The sequence below is a fragment of the Pristiophorus japonicus genome, chromosome 8 (genome assembly GCF_044704955.1).
Source record: "Pristiophorus japonicus isolate sPriJap1 chromosome 8, sPriJap1.hap1, whole genome shotgun sequence".
NCBI classification, from domain to species: domain Eukaryota; kingdom Metazoa; phylum Chordata; class Chondrichthyes; family Pristiophoridae; genus Pristiophorus; species Pristiophorus japonicus.
In genome coordinates, this window is record NC_091984.1 from 231,181,174 (window position 1) to 231,199,137 (window position 17,964).

Sequence of the window (17,964 nt, forward strand, 5' to 3'; positions counted from 1 at the left end):
CAGGCAACAGAAGGCACGGCCGCCAATGGTGGAGTGATTAAAATAGGGGGTATTAGTAAAGGGGCAGAATTAGAGGAGCGCAGACATCTCGGGGTGGGGGGGGGGGGATGTTGTGGGGCTGGAGGAGGTTACAGAGATAGGGAGGGGGCGAGGCCATGGAGGGATTTGTAAACAAGGATGAGGATTTTGAAATCGAGGTGTTGCTTAACCGGGAGCCAATGTAGGTCAGCGAGCAGAGGGGGTAATGGGTGAGCGGGACTTGGGGCGAGTTAGGACACAGGGGGTGATGGGTGAGCGGGACTTGGTGCGAGTTAGGACACAGGGGGTGATGGGTGAGTGGGACTTGGTGCGAGTTAGGACACAGAGGGTGATGGGTGAGTGGGACTTGGTGCGAGTTAGGACACGGGGGGTGATGGGTGAGCGGGACTTGGTGCGAGTTAGGACACAGGGGGTGATGGGTGAGTGGGACTTGGTGTGAGTTAGGACACAGGGGGTGATGGGTGAGCGGGACTTGGTGCGAGTTAGGACACAGGGGGTGATGGGTGAGTGGGACTTGGTGTGAGTTAGGACACAGGGGGTGATGGGTGAGCGGGACTTGGTGAGAGTTAGGACACAGGGGGTGATGGGTGAGCGGGACTTGGTGCGAGTTAGGACACAGGGGGTGATGGGTGAGTGGGACTTGATGTGAGTTAGGACACAGGGGGTGATGGGTGAGCGGGACTTGGTGTGAGTTAGGACACAGGGGGTGATGGGTGAGTGGGACTTGGTGCGAGTTAGGACACAGGGGGTGATGGGTGAGCGGGACTTGGTGTGAGTTAGGACACAGGGGGCTTGCAGGGTTATCACTGATCCGTAGTGTGGCAGCTGTAGTTACTGGGGGGAAGTGGGGGAATCTCAATCTCAATTCATTTAGTGATGAAACTATTACTTGGGGCCGATCCCACCCAGGGCCAGATTAGGGCTTGATGGGCCGGGAGCAAACTGACTCAATGAGCCGATAGTTATATTTGTTCATGTTCATTACACCATGTGTATGATTCTGATTCTGAGTATGGAAACATAGGCCGGTATATTCAACAATGAAAGCATATATTCTGTACCAGGTAGGTATATATTCTGGTTCTGGTAACATTGCAATACTAGTTCATTGACATATATACAAATTTCTCTCAATAACATGTAAAATAAAACAGGCTAGTACATATTCTGTTCTGTATATCAGTACATTATTGTATATAGGTACTTCTGTATATCAGTACAGTAGTGTATATAGGCACTTCTGTATATCGGTACAATAGTTTATCTTCTGTATATAGGTACATTAGTGTATTTCGGTACTTCTGTATATCAGTACATTAGTGTATATCGGTACTTCTATATTTCGGAATAAACAAGGGAATCTATTTTCCTCGGTCTTGTTTTTCCTCTCTCATTGTCGATTCTATTCAGCCTATGTGGGAGGCCTTATATTTTTTTCCTACATTCATTTGGTGGGCCTGGGGCCCGTGGTTACTCCGGCCCGTGGTTAATCCGCCCCTGATCCCTGAACCATCCAGCTATCAGGCATGGCAGAGTGGGCGGAGCCTGCATACAATGCGTTTTGGAGTGTGGTCATTGAGTGATTCTATTGGCCAGCACCACACGGGAAGGAAGCGTTGCTGACATTTAAAAATTTTTTATTTACGGGATGTGGGTGTCGCTTGAAAGGCCAGCATTTATTGCCCAATGTCATGTCTGCACCCGTGAGCGTGCTCAAGGCCTGTAGGACTGTCGAGGTCCAGGCAGCGGGTGGTCGAGGGGGTCGTTCAGCCCGACTGCCTGCCTGCCTTCCGCGTTTACATCCGAGCCAGGGTGTCCCTGGAGATGGAGCACGCGGTGTCCACCGGTACGCTCGCGGCCTTCCGCGAGAGGTGGGCGCCGGAGGGACTGGAGTGCATCATCACCCCCGGCAACCAAATTTTAATTTGATCTGCTCAGTTAATTTGAGGTTTCTAGTGTCCCTTTAACAAGGGCGCACTTGACTTTATCGTTTAATTTCAAATAGTTGTAGAGCTGTTGAGTTGGGAGTGGCTTAGTTAGTCACATGATGTTCACAAGACTCAATAAAACCCCAGCCAGTTGGGATTGGGAGATCCACGATGAGGCAGGTGGTTGTGAGCCTGGTGGATGAACTGGTAATGTGTAGTGTGATTGTTAAACCTTTGCTAATAAACCAACTAGTTCTTAAGAGCAATGTGTTGCTATAAATTCTTAAGCGAAGAACCCAAGAAGCCAATACGTTACACCCATCCTTAATTGCCCTCGAGAAGGTGGTGGTGAGCCGCCATTTCAGAGGGCAGTTAAGAGGTAGCCACATTGCTACAAGAGGGAGTCACATGTAGGCCAGACCGGGTAAGGGCGGCAGATTTCCTTCCCTAAAGGGACATTAGTGAACCAGATGGGTTTTTCCGACAATCCGGCAGTTTCATGGTCACGGATTACAGGTGTAGCGTCGAAAATCCGGAATCAGGAATGTTGCGGAATCCGGACTCCGGACCGATCGGTGGCGGGGTCGTCTGGAATCCGTAAAATGTTCCGGAATCCGGAGCCGCGACCCCGCCACTGCCCGAGCTCGGGGCCGTTTGCCCCCGGCCCGACCGAACACCTCCTCCGCCGCCACGGGGCACCGCCCCGACCAGCTCCTCCCCGGTGGCTACCCCCCTTTCTGACGTTCCGAAATTTGGAAATACCCAAACCTGGGCTCAGGTCTTTCCGGATCGTCAGAGGGTCCTGGATTCCCAGCGCTGCATCTGTACTAGCTTTTTTTTTTAAATTCCAGATTTATTTAATTAACTGAATTTAAATTCCCCAGCTGCCGTGGTGGGATTTGAACTCATGCCTCTGGATCATTTGTCCAGGTCTCTGGACTACTAGTCCGGTAACATTAACACTGTGCTACCGTAACTGCTACAACACCGGAACAGGCCGTTCGGTCCCAACGGATCCGTGCCGGGGTTTATGCTCCACACCAGCCCCCTCCCTTCCCTCTTCATCTCACCCCATCACCATATCCTTCGATTCCTTTCCCCCTCGCGTGTTTATCTAGCCTCCCCTTAAATGCATCATGCTATTTGCCTCGACCATTCCCTGTGGCAGCAAGTCACACATTCTCACCGCTCTCTGGATTTATTGGCTGTGCGAAGGAAGCAGGGTTAGTTTTGAGTGCCGGTATAAATATCAACAACAAAAACAACTTGTATTTATATAGCGCCTTTGATGTAGTAAGACGTCCCAAGGCCCAGTACAGCAGTGTTTTAGGACAAAACAAATTAATGTGACATAAGTAGCGCAGGTGACCAAAAGCTTGGTCAAAGAGGTAGGTTTGCATCAGGGATGCTCAAGAGGGCAGAATTAGAGGAGCGCAGACATCTCGGGGGGTTGTGGGGCTGGAGGAGATGACAGAGATAGGGAGGGGCGAGGCCATGGAGGGATTTGAAAATAAGGATGAGAATTTTGAAATCAAGGCGTTGCTTAACCGGGAGCAAATGTAGGTCAGCGAGCACAGGGGGTGATGGGTGAGTGGGACTTGGTGCGAGTTAGGACACAGGGGGGTGATGGGTGAGTGGGACTTGGTGCGAGTTAGGACACAGGGGGTGATGAGTGAGCGGGACATGGTGCGAGTTAGGACACGGGGGGTGATGGGTGAGTGGGACTTGGCGCGAGTTAGGACACAGGAGGGTGATGGGTGAGTGGGACTTAGCGCGAGTTAGGACACAGTGGGTGATGGGTGAGTGGGACTTAGCGCGAGTTAGGACACAGTGGGTGATGGGTGAGTGGGACTTGGTGTGAGTTAGGACACAGAGGGTGATGGGTGAATGGGACTTGGTGCGAGTTAGGTAATGGGGGTGATGGGTGAGCGGGACTTGGTGCGAGTTAGGACACAGAGGGTGATGGGTGAGTGGGACTTGGTGCGAGTTAGGTAATGGGGGTGATGGGTGAGCGGGACTTGGTGCGAGTTAGGACACAGGAGGTGATGGGTGAGTGGGACTTGGTGCGAGTTAGGACACAGGGGGTGATGGGTGAGCGGGACTTGGTGCGAGTTAGGTAATGGGGGGTGATGGGTGAGCGGGACTTGGTGCGAGTTAGGTAATGGGGGGTGATGGGTGAGCGGGACTTGGTGCGAGTTAGGACACAGGAGGTGATGGGTGAGCGGGACTTGGTGCGAGTTAGGACACAGGAGGTGATGGGTGAGCGGGACTTGGTGCGGGTTAGGACACAGGAGGTGATGGGTGAGCGGGACTTGGTGCGAGTTAGGACACGGGGGGTGATGGGTGAGTGGGACTTGGTGTGAGTTAGGACAGGGGGGGTGATGGGTGAGTGGGACTTGGTGTGAGTTAGGACACAGGGGGTGATGGGTGAGTGGGACTTGGTGCGAGTTAGGACACAGGGGGGTGATGGGTGAGCGGGACTTGGTGCGAGTTAGGACACAGAGGGTGATGGGTAAGTGGGACTTGGTGCGAGTTAGGACACAGGAGGTGATGGGTGAGTGGGACTTGGTGCGAGTTAGGACACAGGGGGTGATGGGTGAGCGGGACTTGGTGCGAGTTAGGTAATGGGGGGTGATGGGTGAGCGGGACTTGGTGCGAGTTAGGACACAGGAGGTGATGGGTGAGCGGGACCTGGTGCGAGTTGGGACACAGGAGGTGATGGGTGAGCGGGACTTGGTGCGAGTTAGGACACAGGAGGTGATGGGTGAGTGGGACTTGGTGCGAGTTAGGACACAGGGGGTGATGGGTGAGCGGGACTTGGTGCGAGTTAGGTAATGGGGGGTGATGGGTGAGCGGGACTTGGTGCGAGTTAGGACACAGGAGGTGATGGGTGAGCGGGACTTGGTGCGAGTTGGGACACAGGAGGTGATGGGTGAGCGGGACTTGGTGCGAGTTAGGACACAGGAGGTGATGGGTGAGTGGGACTTGGTGCGAGTTAGGACACGGGGGGTGATGGTGAGTGGGACTTGGTGTGAGTTAGGACAGGGGGGGTGATAGGTGAGTGGGACTTGGTGTGAGTTAGGACACAGGGGGTGATGGGTGAGTGGGACTTGGTGCGAGTTAGGACACAGGGGGGTGATGGGTGAGCGGAACTTGGTGCGAGTTAGGACACAGAGGGTGATGGGTGAGTGGGACTTGGTGCGAGTTAGGACACAGGGGGTGATGGGTGAGCGGGACTTGGTGCGAGTTAGGACACAGGAGGTGATGGGTGAGTGGGACTTGGTGCGAGTTAGGACACAGGGGGTGATGGGTGAGTGGGACTTGGTGCGAGTTAGGACACGGGGGGCAGCTGAGTTTTGGATGCCCTCAAGTTTACGGAATAACTTAATTCTGCCCCCCTCGCCTCGCCGCGCTATACAAAGCCACAGTACCTTTGTACCAGTTTTTCAACGAGGTCATGACGAAGAATCGGATGGCCTGGTTCGATCCCTGCTTCAGCACTGTCGCTGTCAATCCCTGATATGTTCCTTTCAGCCCTGCAGTGAGCGGAGAGAGCACACGGAGGCGGGGATTTACTCACACTGGTTTGCAGTCAGGGCATCGCCTCCCACAAGCAACAATCGGGGGTCCCGCTCACCCACGCCCCCCCCGCCTCGCTGCGCGGCCATTCGGCCGTCTGAGGCTACCGCGCGCAGGGCGCTTTCTCAACGGAAAAACCGCCCGTGCTCCGAGGTTTGAACGGCCCCCGCAGCCCCGCCCCCAAATTATAACAACTTGTATTTATATAGCGCCCTGTAACGTCCCAAGACACTTCACAGGAGTGTTCGGAGATCCAATTCGACGCCGTGCCGCATAAGAGGAAATTACGGCAGAAGTTTGGTCAAAGAGGCGGGGTTTAAGCAGCGTCTCAAAGGAGGAGAGAGAGGTAGAGAGGCGGAGAGGTTTAGGCAGGGAGTTCCAGAGCTTGGGGCCCAGGCAACAGAAGGCACGGCCACCAATGGTTGAGCGATTATAATCAGGGATGCTCAGGAGGGCAGACATCTGGGGGTGGGGGCGTTGTGGGGCTGGAGGAGATTACAGAGATAGGGAGGGGGGGCGAGGGCCATGGAGGGATTTGTAAACAAGGATGAGAATTTTGAAATTGAGGCGTTGCTTAACCGGGAGCCGATGTAGTTCAGCGAGCACAGGGGGTGATGGGTGAGCGGGACTTGGTGCGAGTTAGGACACAGGAGGTGATGGGTGAGTGGGACTTGGTGCGAGTTAGGACACAGGGGATGATGGGTGAGTGGGACTTGGTGCGAGTTAGGACACAGGAGGTGATGGGTGAGTGGGACTTGGTGCGAGTTAGGACACAGGAGGTGATGGGTGAGTGGGACTTGGTGCGAGTTAGGACACAGGGGGTGATGGGTGAGCGGGACACGGTGTGAGTTAGGACACAGGGGGTGATGAGTGAGCGGGACTTGGTGCGAGTTAGGACACGGGGGGTGATGGGTGAGTGGGACTTGGTGCGAGTTAGGACACAGGGGGTGATGGGTGAGGGGGACACGGTGTGAGTTAGGACACAGGGGGTGATGAGTGAGTGGGACTTGGTGCGAGTTAGGACACGGGGGGTGATGGGTGAGCGGGACACGGTGTGAGTTAGGACACAGGGGGTGATGGGTGAGTGGGACTTGGTGCGAGTTAGGACACGGGGGTGATGGGTGAGCGGGACTCGGTGCGAGTTAGGACACAGGGGGTGATGGGTGAGCGGGACACGGTGTGAGTTAGGACACAGGGGGTGATGAGTGAGCGGGACTTGGTGCGAGTTAGGACACAGGGGGTGATGGGTGAGTGGGACTTGGTGCGAGTTAGGACACAGGGGGTGATGGGTGAGCGGGACTCGGTGCGAGTTAGGACACAGGGGGGTGATGGGTGAGCGGGACTCGGTGCGAGTTAGGACACAGGGGGTGATGGGTGAGCGGGACTTGGTGCGAGTTAGGACACAGGAGGTGATGGGTGAGTGGGACTTGGTGCGAGTTAGGACACAGGGGGTGATGGGTGAGCGGGACTCGGTGCGAGTTAGGACACAGGGGGTGATGGGTGAGTGGGACTTGGTGCGAGTTAGGACACAGGGGGTGATGAGTGAGCGGGACTTGGTGCGAGTTAGGACACAGGGGGTGATGGGTGAGCGGGACTTGGTGCGAGTTAGGACACGGGGCAGCTGAGTTTTGGATCAGCTCTCCAGGGTACCCAACTCACGGGACATGGCAATTCCACCCCACCTACTCCCCACATGACAAGACACCGCTTGGTTAATGCACCGTGCCCCCAAATGGAAGCCTGCAGGCTGCCCGCTGGTGTTGGGTTGAGCTGGGCTTGCCGGCGGCTGCTTGGCAGGACAGAGAGCGAGAGCGAGCCTGCAGTGCTCCCTCCCCTACCTCCTCGTGCCCAATCACAAAGAGGCAGAGCCCAGAGATCATACAAGATCCTGAGGGGCACTGACAGGGTAGATGCTGAGAGGTTGTTTCCCCCCTGGGCTGGAGAGTCTAGAACCAGGGGGCACAGTCTCAGGATAAGGGGTTGGGCCATTTAAGACTGAGATGAGGAGGAATTTCTTCACTCAGAAGGGTTGTGGATCTTTGTAATTCTCTCACCCAGAGGGCCGTGGATGCTGAGTCGCTGAGATCGATAGATTGGAGTCCGTTTTGGAGTCTCGGCTAATCAAAGCACATGGGGATCGACCGGGAAAGTGGAGTTGAGGTCGATGAGCAGCCTTGATCTCATTAAATGGCAGAGCAGCCTCGAGGGGCCGAATGGCCCACTCCTGCTCCTATTTCTCGTGTTCTTATCAGGTGACGGCGAGCAGTGAGCGAGAATCCAGGGCTGGAATTAAACCAGGCGGGTATAGATTTCTTCTCTGTGCCAAACCGCTCCCTCCCACGCAGGCTCCCTCCCGCCTCACAGCGCCCGGCCGCTGGAAACCATTTCGTCTCCGTTCAAATCCCGGGTGGAATTAACTGCACGGCAGTAAACACCCCCCTCGCCGAGTTAAACCTTTGCAGAACTTCGAGTGCGGCACAAGAATAAATGGCTGTCATTGCTGTAGTTCACCACCGGAGGGAGCAGCTCGCACGGTGATACAATGTAACATTCTCAATGCTGCAACAACAACAGATTATCCGGACATTATCACCTTGCTGTTTGTGGGAGCTTGCTGTGCGCAATTGGGCTGCCGCGTTTTCCACATTACAGCAGTGACTACACTCCAAAAGGTACTTCTCATTGGCTGTAAAGCGCTCTGGGACGTCCGGTGGTCGTGAAAGGCGCTGTATAAATGCAAGGGGTAGAAATTGCCCTCTTCCCCCGCCCAGAAAAAGGGAGGGGGGGGGCGCACGCACGCATGCATGCACCCCGTTTCAATGGTTTTATCGCAGCTGTGGTTGAGGTCGGCTCTCGAGCGAAATTGTTGTTTTTTTTTTACTTGGATCCAGAACTTGATCATAACTGAGGGGGAGGGGCGGGGGGCGGGGGGCGCGGTGACAACACGAGGGGGGCGGAGCGGAGTGACCGCCGCGATGAGGTCATCACGGCACCGCGTCACCACGGCTACCCCCCTGCACTTAAAGGGGCGAGCCTTCGCGCTTTGTAAGCTTTGGCCCATTGGGCCACCAGGGAGGGTTTTGGCCGGGCCAGCGGCCTGGCACCCAAGAGGTGGGTGTGCGTGTCAGGCTGCCTGTTGGCGGCCCAGCCAAACCCGGGGGAAGCACAACCTGTCGGCCCGACACGGCAGTCGGCCGACAAAAAAAAACACGGCGGCGGCGGCAGCCAGCCTCACTGGACCACCGGCAAAACAGGTTTTGGCGCCGCCGGGCGGGGCAAAGATTTTCCGAGGGAAATGTCGGGGCGGGGCGGGGCGGGGGGAAGATTGGCGATGCGCATGGTGATGACACACATACCGCGGATTGGCGGCAGCGGAGCAGTGGGGGGGGGGGGGAGGGGCAACGCCGGGGAACCTCGGGAGGACAATCGCACTATATCGGCGGCCATCCCACCAAAAATCACCGCCCGCGCCACTCCGCAGCGTGGCCGCCGATTTGTGGTGGTAACCGGCCTCAGTGAGAGTGCTATTTCCCCCCCCCCACCTCCCCCAAGTCTTTCTTTCTTTCAACGAACGGAAAGCATTCCCGGATACCAAGGAACTCCTGCATTTTGGGAAAAGCCACACCTTGAGGCCTTTAAAAGGAGACAATGAGGAGCGGCAGTACAGCGATCCCTCAACTTCAGATCACTGCTCCATCAAACACGTTATAATAGAAACACTTCTGCTCTCCTGGGGAAACAGGCAAGGTTTCAACTGTTGGCAATGGAAGAACCACCTGCAATCTTAGCGAGTGGAACAGAATCAGCGGCGAGCACGGCCAGGGTTGGTCAGATACTGACCGCGGGACTCCGGACCGGGAGCCGTTCCCGCACGACTCCGGACCGGGAGCCGTTCCCGCACGACTCCGGACCGGGAGCCGTTCCCGCACGACTCCGGACCGGGAGCCGTTCCCGCAGGAGTCCGGACCGGGAGCCGTTCCCGCACGACTCTGGACCGGGAGCCGTTCCCGCAGGAGTCCGGACCGGGAGCCGTTCCCGCACGACTCCGGACCGGGAGCCGTTCCCGCAGGAGTCCGGACCGGGAGCCGTTCCCGCAGGAGTCCGGACCGGGAGCCGTTCCCGCACGACTCCGGACCGGGAGCCGTTCCCGCACGACTCCGGACCGGGAGCCGTTCCCGCACGACTCCGGACCGGGAGCCGTTCCCGCACGACTCCGGACCGGGAGCCGTTCCCGCAGGCAAACGCTCAGACTCTGCGCACCGTCCAGGAATGTGTAAAATGAAGACATTAAAAAGAAAGACTTGCATTTATATAGCGCCTCTCACGCCCACAGCACTTTACAGCCAATGAAGTATTTTTGGAGAGTAGTCACTGTGGTAATGTGGGAAACACAGCCGCAAATTTGCGCACTGCAAACTCCCACAGACAGCAATGTGATAATGACCGGATAATCTGTTTGTTTTTGGTTATATTGATTGAGGGATAAATATTGGCCTGGACACCGGGGAGAACTCCACTGCCCTGCCAGAGGTTATGAAAGTTAGCAAGAAAAAGGAGCTTGCATTTATCTATTTATTCCTTGTCCCTAGCACTTCTTAAAGTAATTGTTAAGATGTTTAGAGGGGATTTGAGGAGAATTTTTTTCACCCAGAGGGCGGTGGGGGTCTGGAACTCACTGCCTGAAAGGGTGGTCGAGGCAGAAACCCTCACCACATTTAAAAAGTACTTGGATATGCACCTGAAGTGCCGTAACCCGCAGGGCTACGGACCGAGAGCTGGAAGGTGGGATTAGGCTGGGTAGCTCTTAGTCGGCCGGCACAGACACGATGGGCCGAATGGCCTCCTTCGATGCCATAAATTTCTATGATTCTGTTTTGATGGAAAGTGTAACTGGAAACAACCTCCCATTTTACGGGGATGGGAGGGGGGTGATGTAGAGGGGGCTGAGACCTTTGGGGCACTCACCTTGCTCACGGACTATCTCTCGGACCCCGTGGAAGAATCCCCGGAACCTGGGTTTCGGCGAGCACTGGTCGTGGATGAACTTCACCTGCAAGTAAAAGGAAGACTTGCATTTATATAGCGCCTTTCATGACTGCCGGCCACCTCAAAGCGCTACAGCCAATTAAATACTTTCAGAGTATCGCCACTGTTGTAATGTGGGAAACGCGGCAGCCATCTTGTGCATAGCAAGCTCCCACAAACAGCAATGTGATAATGACCAGATAATCTGCATTTTTGTTATGTTGATTGAGGGATAAATATTGGGCAGGACACTAGGGGTAACTCCCCTGCTCTTCTTCAAAATAGTGTCATGGGATCTTCTATGTCCACCTGAGAGAGCAGACGGGGCCTCGGTTTAACGTCTCACCCGAAAGACGGCACCTCTGACAGTGTGGTGCTCCCTCAGTACTGCCTCTCCGACAGTGCGGTGTTCCCTCAGTATTGCCCCTCCGACAGTGCGGCGCTCCCTCAGTACAGCCCCTCCGACAGTGCGGCACTCCCTCAGTACTGCTCCTCCGACAGTGCGGCACTCCCTCAGTACTGCCCCTCCGACAGTGCGGCACTCCCTCAGTACTGCCCCTCCGACAGTGCGGCACTCCCTCAGTACTGCCCCTCCGACAGTGCGGCACTCCCTCAGTACTGCCCCTCCGACAGTGCGGCACTCCCTCAGTACTGCCCCTCCGACAGTGCGGCACTCCCTCAGTACTGCCCCTCCGACAGTGCGGGGCTCCCTCAGTACTGCCCCTCCGACAGTGCGGGGCTCCCTCAGTACTGCCCCTCCGAGTTTTGTATCGTCTGCAAACTTGACCCGCTTGGCATCGAGTTTCTAAACCAATAGCATTTACAGCACCGAAACAGGCCATTCAGCCCAACGAATCCATCGATGTTTATATTCTACACCAGCCCCCTCCTACCCCTTCCATTTAACCCCATCAGCATAACCCTCTATTCCCTTCTCCCCCATATGCTTGTCCAGCCTCCCCTTAAATGTATCAATACTATTCGCCTCAACCCCTCCCTGTGGCAGTGAGTTCCACATTCTCACCGCTCTCTGGGTAAAGAGGTTTCTCCTGAATTCCCCATTGGATTTATTATTGACTATCTTTTATTTATGGCCCCCCTAGTTCTGGTCTCCCCCACAAATGGAAGCACCTTCTCTACGTCTACCCTATCCAACCCGTTCCTATTTTAGAGACCTCTATTGGATCACCCCTCAGCCTTCGCTTTTCTACAGCAAAGAGTCCCGGCCTGTTCATCCTTTCCAAATAGTTATAGAAACATAGAAAATAGGTGCAGGAGTAGGCCATTCGGCCCTTCGAGCCTGCACCGCCATTCAATGAGTTCATGGCTGAACATGCAACTTCAGTACCCCATTCCTGCTTTCTCGCCATACCCCTTGATCCCCCGAGTAGTAAGGACTACATCTAACTCCTTTTTGAATATATTTAGTGAATTGGCCTCAACAACTTTCTGTGGTAGAGAATTCCACAGGTTCACCACTCTCTGGGTGAAGAAGTTTCTCCTCATCTCGGTCCTAAATGGCTTACCCCTTATCCTTAGACTGTGACCCCTGGTTCTGGACTTCCCCTACATTGGGAACATTCTTCCTGCATCTAACCTGTCTAAACCCATCAGAATTTTAAACGTTTCTATGAGATCCCCTCTCATTCTTCTGAACTCCAGTGAATACAACCCCAGTTGATCCAGTCTTTCTTGATATGTCAATCCCGCCATCCCGGGAATCAGTCTGGTGAACCTTCGCTGCACTCCCTCAATAGCAAGAATGTCCTTCCTCAAGTTAGGAGACCAAAACTGTACACAATACTCCAGGTGTGGCGTCACCAAGGTCCTGTACAACTGTAGTAACACCTCTCTGCCCCTGTACTCAAATCCCCTCGCTATGAAGGTCAACATGCCATTTGCTTTCTTAACCACCTGCTGTACCTGCATGCCAACCTTCAATGACTGATGTACCATGACACCCAGGTCTCGTTGCACCTCCCCTTTTCCTAATCTGTCACCATTCAGATAATAGTCTGTCTCTCTCTTTTTACCACCAAAGTGGATAACCTCACATTTATCCACATTATACTTCATCTGCCACGCATTTTCCCACTCACCTAACCTATCCAAGTCACTCTGCAGCCTCATAGCATCCTCCTCGCAGCTCACACTGCCACCCCCAACTTAGTGTCATCCGCAAATTTGGAGATACTACATTTAATCCCCTCGTCTAAATCATTAATGTACAATGTAAACAGCTGGGGCCCCAGCACAGAACCCTGCGGTACCCCACTAGTCACTGCCTGCCATTCTGAAAAGTACCCATTTACTCCTACTCTTTGCTTCCTGTCTGACAACCAGTTCTCAATCCACGTCAGCACACTACCCCCAATCCCATGTGCTTTAACTTTGCACATTAATCTTTTGTGTGGGACCTTGTCGAAAGCCTTCTGAAAGTCCAAATACACCACATCGACTGGTTCTCCCTTGTCCACTCTACTGGAAACATCCTCAAAAAATTCCAGAAGATTTGTCAAGCATGATTTCCCTTTCACAAATCCATGCTGACTTGGACCCATCATGTCACCTCTTTCCAAATGCGTTGCTATGACATCCTTAATAATTGATTCCATCATTTCACCCACGACCAATGTCAGGCTGACCGGTCTATAATTCCCTGTTTTCTCTCTCCCTCCTTTTTTAAAAAGACGGGTTACATTGGCTACCCTCCACTCCATAGGAACTGATCCAGAGTCAATGGAATGTTGGAAAATGACTGTCAATGCATCCGCTATTTCCAAGGCCACCTCCTTAAGTACTCTGGGATGCAGACCATCAGGCCCTGGGGATTTATCGGCCTTCAATCCCATCAACTTCCCCAACACAATTTCCCGACTAATAAGGATTTCCCTCAGTTCCTCCTTCTTACTCAACCCTCTGACCCCTTTTATATCCGGAAGGTTGTTTGTGTCCTCCTTAGTGAATACCGAACCAAAGTACTTGTTCAATTGGTCTGCCATTTCTTTGTTCCCCGTTATGACTTCCCCCGATTCTGACTGCAGGGGACCTACGTTTGTCTTCACTAACCTTTTTCTCTATAGAAACTTTTGCAATCCGCCTTAATGTTCCCTGCAAGCTTCTTCTCGTACTCCATTTTCCCTGCCCTAATCAAACCCTTTGTCCTCCTCTGCTGAGTTCTAAATTTCTCCCAGTCCCCGGGTTCGCTGCTATTTCTGGCCAATTTGTATGCCACTTCCTTGGCTTTAATACTATCCCTGATTTCCCTTGATAGCCACGGTTGAGCCACCTTCCCTTTTTTATTTTTACACCAGACAGGGATGTACAACTTTTGTAGTTCATCCATGCGGTCTCTAAATGTGTGCCATTGCCCATCCACTGTCAACCCCTTAAGTATCACTCGCCAATCTATCCTAGCCAATTCACGCCTCATACCTTCAAAGTTACCCTTCTTTAAGTTCTGGACCATGGTCTCTGAATTAACTGTTTCATTCTCCATCCTAATGTAGAATTCCACCATATTATGGTCACTCTTCCCCAAGGGGCCTCGCACAATGAGATTGCTAATTGCTATAACCTCTCAGTTCTAATATCATCCTTGTAAATCTTTAATTGCATCTACTCCAGCGCCTCTTGTAATATGGAGACCAGGACTGTGCGCAGTGTTGTAGATTCTAACATATTACATAGAATGTATAGTTCAGAAACACGCCATTCGGCCCATCGCTCTGTGCCGGTGTTTATGCTCCACACCAGACTCCTCCCACCCCTTTCCATCTAACCCCATCCCCATATCCTTCTATTCCCTTCTCCCTCATGTGTTTATCCAGCCTCCCCTAAAATGTATCGATACTATTCGCTTCAACCATTCCCTGTGGCAGCGAGTTCCACATTCTCACCACTCTCTGGGTACAGACATTTCTTCTGAATTCCCAATTGCATTTATTTGCGACCACGGGTATTTTTATATTCTCGGCCCCTCGTTCAAATGGTTGACGTAGGTTAGCAGCAGAACATGTGTGGCCCCCAACCCTGAGCCCTGGGGCAGTACCCCTCCCACCCTGACAGAAGCCCTTCCCCGTGAGGGCTGGTTTTCACCCTAAAGCCGCTCCTCTACCGGCTTGTGAGCGCCCTCACAGGGGCACCCGCTACAGCGACTTTACCCGGCCCGGGCCTACTCGTGACTCCAGGCTACCCCCTGCCGTGGGCCCACATGCCCGCTCGTTTGTATCCGACGCCCACACTCCGAGACTGAACAACTCACGCACTGGTGAGCCTCACGCTTATACGGGAAACGGGTGGTGCTGTGAGGGAATCGGGGGGGGGGGGGGGGGGGGTGGGGGGCGCAATCGGGAAGGAGGGCTGAAGCTCCACGTAGAGCGCTTGCTTTGAGAGTCTCGGGTCGGGCATGGGGACAATGTGGCCCGCCCAGCAGAACTGGTCGAGTGTGGTCAGTGCTTCGATGCTGGGGATGTTGGCCTGATCGAGGACACTGACGTTGGTGCGTCTGTCCTCCCAGGGGATTTGCAGGGTCTCGCGGAGGCAGCGTTGGTGGTATATCTCCAGCGCCTTATATGGTCCACGTCTCTTGAGCCATACAGGAGGGCGGGTATCATGACTGCCCTGTAGACCATGGGCTTGGTGCCGGGAACATTGATATATACAACAAAAAGCAAGGGACCCAGTACTGTGCCCTGCAGAACCCCACTGAAAACAGCCTTCCAGTCACACAAACATCCATCGACCATTACCCTTTGCTTCCTGCCACTGAGCCAATTTTGCGTCTAACTTGCCGCTTTGCCTTGGATCCCATGGGCTTTTACTTTTTGTGAAGATGTTGACTATGACTATGACCTGACTACTCACTTTTAGAGTGGAAGCAAGCCTTCCTCGATTTCGCGGGACTGTCTATGATGATGACTTTTCATGACCATATGTGGGGCCTTCGCAAAAGCCTTGCTGAAAATCCATGGTCGACTACATCAAACGCACTACCCTCATGGACCCTCCTCGTTGGCCCCTCAATCAATTCGATGCAGTCAGTCAGACCCGACCTTCCCTTAATGAATGAGTGAGGTAAAAGCGAATTACCTTAACCGTTTCCATTGGACAGACGATTAACACAGCCTCGACCACTCCTGCTCCCAGGCCGCACACCAGACTCTGCTGGCTGCTCAACTTTCCCTGCTCATCCCGGATCTGGTTACTCAGGAACTCAAAGGTCCCGAACCTGAGTGAAAGAACAGCTGTAGTTCAACAACAACAACAACTTGCATTTATATAGCGCCTTTAACGTACGTACTGCGCGTGGGGAGTTGCAGCAAAGAAAGAGAGAACAAAAGAACCAGAAACAAGTTGTGCTGTCAGCTGTTGCTCAGTGGGTAGCACTCTCGCCTCGAAGTCAGAAAGTTGTGGGTTCAAGTCCCACTCCAGGGAATCCTGGATAGGTACAATGCTGAGGGAGTGCTGCACTGTTGGAGGTGCTGTCTTTTGGATGAGAATTTAAACCGAGGCCCCGTCTGATCCCACGGCACTATTTTGAAGCAGAGCAGGGGAGTTATCCCCGGAGTCCTGGCCAATATTTATCCCTCAATCAACATAACAAAAGCAGACGATCTGGTCATTATCACATTGCTGTGTGTGGGAGCTTGCTGTGCGCAAATTGGCTGCTGCGTTTCCCACATTACAACTGGGACTACACTCCAAAAGTACTTCATTGGCTGTACAGTGCTTGGGGACACCTGAGGTTGTGACAAAAGGTCCCAAAATGCCCCACTGCCCCAAACGGGGCGGATTATTCGAATAAAGTGAATATTCTCTGCCCGATCTATGGGGTGGAGTTGGTGTCCTCACTCAGGCCAACATCCCCCAGCATCGAAGCACTGACCACACTCGACCAGCTCCGTTGGGCGGGTCACATTGTTCGCATGCCCAACATAGGACTCCCAAAGCAAGTGCTCTACTTGGAGCTCCTGCACGGCAAGGGAGCCCCAAGCCCCAGAGGAAACGTTACAAGGACACCCTCAAAGCCTCCTTGATAAAGTGCAACATCCCCACCGACACCTGGGAGTCCCTGGCCAAAGACCACCCTAAGTGGAGGAAGAGCATCCGGGAGGGCGCTGAGCACCTCGAGTCTCGTCGCCGAGAGCGTGCAGAAACCAAGCGCAGGCAGCGGAAGGAGCGTGCGGCAAACCAGACTCCCCACCCACCCTTTCCTTCAACCACTGTCTGTCCCACCTGTGACAGAGACTGTCATTCCTGTATTGGACTGTTCAGTCACCTGAGAACTCACTTTTAGAGTGGAAGCAAGTCTTCCTCAATTTTGAGGGACTGCCTATGATGATGAGAGGGAAATTATCCTCTTTTGCCTCTGTAATTCGAAGCGGCGGTGTTTGGGGGCGGAAGGCGGATGGTGTTATGGACACCACGATGAGCATGTCAGTGCGACACAACGCCTCCAGTTAAAGGGGAGGGCCGCTGCGAGCTCTGCAGCCACATCAGTGGGGTCCACTGGGCCACCGGGGAGGGCTTTGGCCGGGCCAGTGGTCCGGTACCCAAGGGGGGGGGGGGCGTGACAGGCTGCCCGGCCGAACCCATGGCCGCCATTGTCGGTGCCGGCTGCGGAGATGGCCGACGATTAAAATAAAATGGCGGCCGCGGTGGAGCGCCTTCCCCTTTAAGGGCAAACCCGCCATCCAGCCACCGGCAGCTTCCCGCCGGAGAAGAGTTGTCGGGGGCAACGAGCGACGCCGGCTCCGTTCCCGCGGGGCGATGTCCCTCGCGGGCGGTAAGGGGTTGTGCGTGCCTCACGGGGAGGGAACACGGGGCAGGGCGAAGACCATGGGTTGGGCCATTCACCTGACCCGGTCAGAAAGGCCTGACCGCCCCCATGTAATGGACCTTAAAGAGGGAGGCAGTTTCGGCCTATCAATCTCACGGGCCAAATAGATTAATAGACAACAAACTGACCACAAGTTGTGTTTATAGCACCTTAAATATCAAGAAATGTCCTAAGGTTCTTCATAAGAGCATAAGAAATAGGAGCAGGTGTAGGCCATATGGCCCCTCGAGCCTGCTCCGCCACTTAATACGATCATGACTGATCTGATCATGGGCTCAACTCCACTTCCCTGCCCGCTCCCCATAACCCCTTATTCCCTTATCGGTTAAGAAGCTCTCTATTTCTGTCTTAAATATATTCAATGTCCCAGCTTCCACAGCTCTCTGAGGCAGCGAATTCCACAGATTTACATCCCTCTGAGAGAAGAAATTTCTCCTCATCTCAGTTTTAAATGGGCGGCCCCTTATTCTGAGACCATGCCCTCTAGTTCCAGTCTCCCCCATCAGTGGAAACATCCTCTCTGCATCCCACCTTGTCAAGCCCCCTCATAAC

General features: G+C 53.9%; 1 protein-coding gene across 2 annotated transcripts in view; it reads right to left on the reverse strand.

Moving 5' to 3' along the window:
• Positions 1 to 17,964, reverse strand: part of LOC139268327 (tricarboxylate transport protein B, mitochondrial) — a 106,658-nt gene that overhangs the window by 20,871 nt on the left and 67,823 nt on the right. For both annotated transcript variants that reach the window (XM_070886401.1, XM_070886402.1), the window contains exons 4-6: positions 15,663 to 15,801; positions 10,512 to 10,596; positions 5,399 to 5,503 (exon numbers count right to left, since the gene is read on the reverse strand). In XM_070886401.1, the coding sequence (XP_070742502.1) occupies positions 5,399 to 5,503; positions 10,512 to 10,596; positions 15,663 to 15,801 (329 nt within the window). The remainder of the gene's footprint in view (positions 1 to 5,398; positions 5,504 to 10,511; positions 10,597 to 15,662; positions 15,802 to 17,964) is intronic.